Here is a 3182-nt window from a genome sequence, read left to right as displayed (position 1 = left end):
AAAAAAAAAAAAAAAGACAAGAATGTGGAGTGCAGAAGTTCATGGTGCTGGCATATAACATATAGGAACAGGAAGAGGAAGAGGGCTGGAGCCTGGACAGATAAAGCCTCTGCCAGAGTGGACACCACCTGCTGGCCTCCCAGCATGTGCTGCTTAGCCCCAGACAGCCTTGAGGCTCCAGTTCTAGGATTAGCAGATTTCAGGGCTGGATGCTTTCACACAGGTCTCCTTCAGTCCTCCTGTGGCTAGGGAAGACAGAAGATGCCACACAGAAACAAGGAACAGCCTTGGGCCAGCTCTTTAACTTTGCTTAGCCTCCTTTGTAAAATGGAGTATGAAAATAGGATCGTGCAGAGGCTTTTCTTTTATAAAGGCAGAGAGTGAGAAGGGAGCCCTAGTTGTTAACTCAGAAGGGCTATGGGCCTTCCCTAGGGCAGCTTGGGGCAGGGATTCCACCCTTTGAAGTGGTTTCCAAGTAGAACTGAGCCATTGGAAACTCACTCAGAGGCAGCCAGCCCAGGCAGGGGCTGCTCACAAGGGACCAGAGGACAGGTGTGCCTAGTGAGGGAGGCCTGCCATGGCTTTAGTACCTGTTTGGTTTTGTTTGTTTGTTTTTGAGACAGAGTCTCACTGTATCGCCCTCGGTAGAGTGCCATCACAGCTCACAGCAACCCAAAGTCTTGGGCTTAAGCAATTCTCTTTCCTCAGCCTCCCAAGTAGCTGGGACTATAGGCGCCCACCATAAACACCCAGCTATTTTTTGGTTGCAGTTGTCATTGTTGTTTAGCAGGCCTGGGCCGGGCTCAAACCCGCCACCTTTGGTGTATGTGGCCGGTGCCCTACTCACTAAGCTACGGGTGCCAAGCCCTGTTTTTGTTGTTTTGTGTTTTTTTTTTGAGACAGAGTCTCATTCTGTCGCCCTAGATAGAGTGCTGTGGTGTCAATGGCTCACAGCAACCTCAGACTCCCTGGGTTAAAGTAATCCTCTTGACTCAGCCTCCCGAGTAGCTGGGACTATAGGTGTCTGCCACAATGCCTGGCCATTTTTTATATTTTTAGTAGAGATAGGGTCTTGCTCTTATTTAGGCTGGTCTTGAACTCCTTAGCTCAAGCAATCCATCCACCTCAGCCTCCCAGAGTGCTAGATTACAGGCATGAGCCACTGCATCTACCCTAGGATCCATGTTTCTTTTGCAGAAAACACACCATTTCATTTACTGCTCAGACACTGGTTGGGCTGTGGGCGCCGAGGAGTCTGACTTTGAGGGCTGGGCCTTCCCTTTCCCGGGAGTGATGGTGATAGAGGATTTTGTGACCCGGGAAGAAGAAGCTGAGATGGTTCATCTCATGGACCGGGAGCCCTGGAAGCTGTCCCAGTCTGGACGGAGAAAACAGGTAGGCCAGGCCTGAGCTGGACCGGGCTGCAGGAACAGTCTCACTGCTCAGAGCTCTATAGCCATACCCCACACACCTTTATGGTTGGTAGTGGACAAGGCTCCCTGACCCTGGGTTTGTGGGCAGCTAGGGTCTCTGCAGAGTGTATGCGTTTTAATTCTAAGACATTTTCATCACTTATAAAGAAACCCATCCCTTGGCACAGCACCCATAGCACAGTGGTTATGGCGCCAGCCACATACACCAAAGCTGGCGGGTTTGAACCCAGCCCAGGCCAGCTAAACAACAATGATAACTGCAACCAAAAAGAAAAAATAATGGGCGGGCCTTGTGGTGGGCCTCTGGCATCTGTAGTCCCAGCTACTTGGGAGGCTGAGGCAAGAGAATCGCTAAAGCCCAAGAGTTCAATGTTGCTGAGAGCTGTGACACCACGGCACTGTACTAAGGGTAACAGAGTGAGACTCTGTCTCAAAAAAATAAGTAAATAAATAAATAAACCCTATCCCCATTAGCAGTCACACCTCATTCCCACCTTCCCTGGCACCCACTAAGCTGCTGTCTCCGTGGATTTGCCTGTTGTGGATATTTCATACAAAAACAGAATGGTACCGTGTGTGACCCTTAGTGTCTGGCTTCTTTCACTGAGCAGTGTTTTCAAGGTTCATCTGTGTTAAGTCATCCACATGTCAGTGCTTCATTTCTTTTGTGGCTGAATAACATATTCATTGGATATATATTCTTTTTTTTTTTTGAGACAAGAGTCTCAAGCTGTCGTCCTGGGTAGAATGCCATGGCATCACTGCTCATAGCAACCTCAAATTCTTGGACTTAAGCCATCCTCTTGCCTCAGCCTCCCAAGTAGCTGAGACTACAGGTGCCCGCCACAACACCCAGCTATTTTTGGTTATAGTTGTCATTGTTGTTTGGTGGGCCCGGACTGGATTCGAACCTGCCAGCTCTGGTGTATGTGGCTGGTGCCTTAGCCACTTGAGCTACAGGTACCAAGCCTATCCATTCATTTCTTGATGGACACTTGGTTATTTCTACTTATTTTTGAGACAGAGTCTCACTATGTTGCCTTCAGTAGAGTGCAATGACATCACAGCTCACAGCAACCTCAAACTCCAGGGCTGAAGCGATTCTCTTGCCTTAGCCTCCCAAGTAGCTGGGACTGCAGGCAACCACCACAACACCTGGCAGTTTTTTTTGTTGCAGTTGTCATTGTTTTTTTAGCTGGCCTGGGCCGGGTTCAAACCCACCAGCCTCGGTGCATGTGCCTGGCGCCTTAACCACTGTGCTACAGGTGCTGAACCAGATTATTTCTACTTTTGTTGTGAACATTTGTGTTCATATTTTTGTTTAGATAAAGGTTTGCAGTTCTCTTGGGCTTGTGCCTGGAGTGGAGTTGCTTGGTTGTGTGGTCCATGTTCCTACTTAACAGTTGTGGACCTCAGCTGACCTTGGCATTGACTTCTCAATGCCACTGCCTTGGACTAGCTTCCCCTCCTGTGCTGTTCACAATTCCTAGATCCTCACTTCTTGAGATTATATCCTAGAACAAATGACCTGCACACGGGCCTTTTGTGTAAAGCTCTGCCTCTTGGGGTACCTGCACTAAGATGCTAACATGTCACATTCTCCTTCCCTGCTTTAGTCTTTTTCTTAGCATCTGCCATCTGATGTTTGCTGTTCATTTCTAACTCCTTGGTGTCTGTCTCCTCCTGCTAGAATGTCCCATCTTTGAAGTCAGGGCTTTTGCTTTGCCATGGTCATTTTTTTTTTTTTTT

At 48.4% G+C, this 3182-nt stretch overlaps 1 protein-coding gene across 1 annotated transcript in view; it reads left to right on the top strand.

The window, feature by feature from the left end:
- The window catches only part of ALKBH4 (alkB homolog 4, lysine demethylase), a 6575-nt gene that overhangs the window by 2116 nt on the left and 1277 nt on the right, over positions 1 to 3182 (top strand). The window contains exon 2 of the mRNA XM_012807891.2: positions 1178 to 1395. Within this exon, the coding sequence (XP_012663345.1) occupies positions 1183 to 1395 (213 nt within the window). The 5' untranslated portion in view covers positions 1178 to 1182. The remainder of the gene's footprint in view (positions 1 to 1177; positions 1396 to 3182) is intronic.

This window comes from Otolemur garnettii, unplaced genomic scaffold (assembly GCF_000181295.1).
Source record: "Otolemur garnettii isolate 467f Iridium unplaced genomic scaffold, OtoGar3 scaffold00077, whole genome shotgun sequence".
Lineage (NCBI taxonomy): Eukaryota > Metazoa > Chordata > Mammalia > Primates > Galagidae > Otolemur > Otolemur garnettii.
The sequence above is the reverse complement of the archived record's forward strand: the minus strand, read 5'-3'. Positions and strand labels throughout refer to the sequence as shown.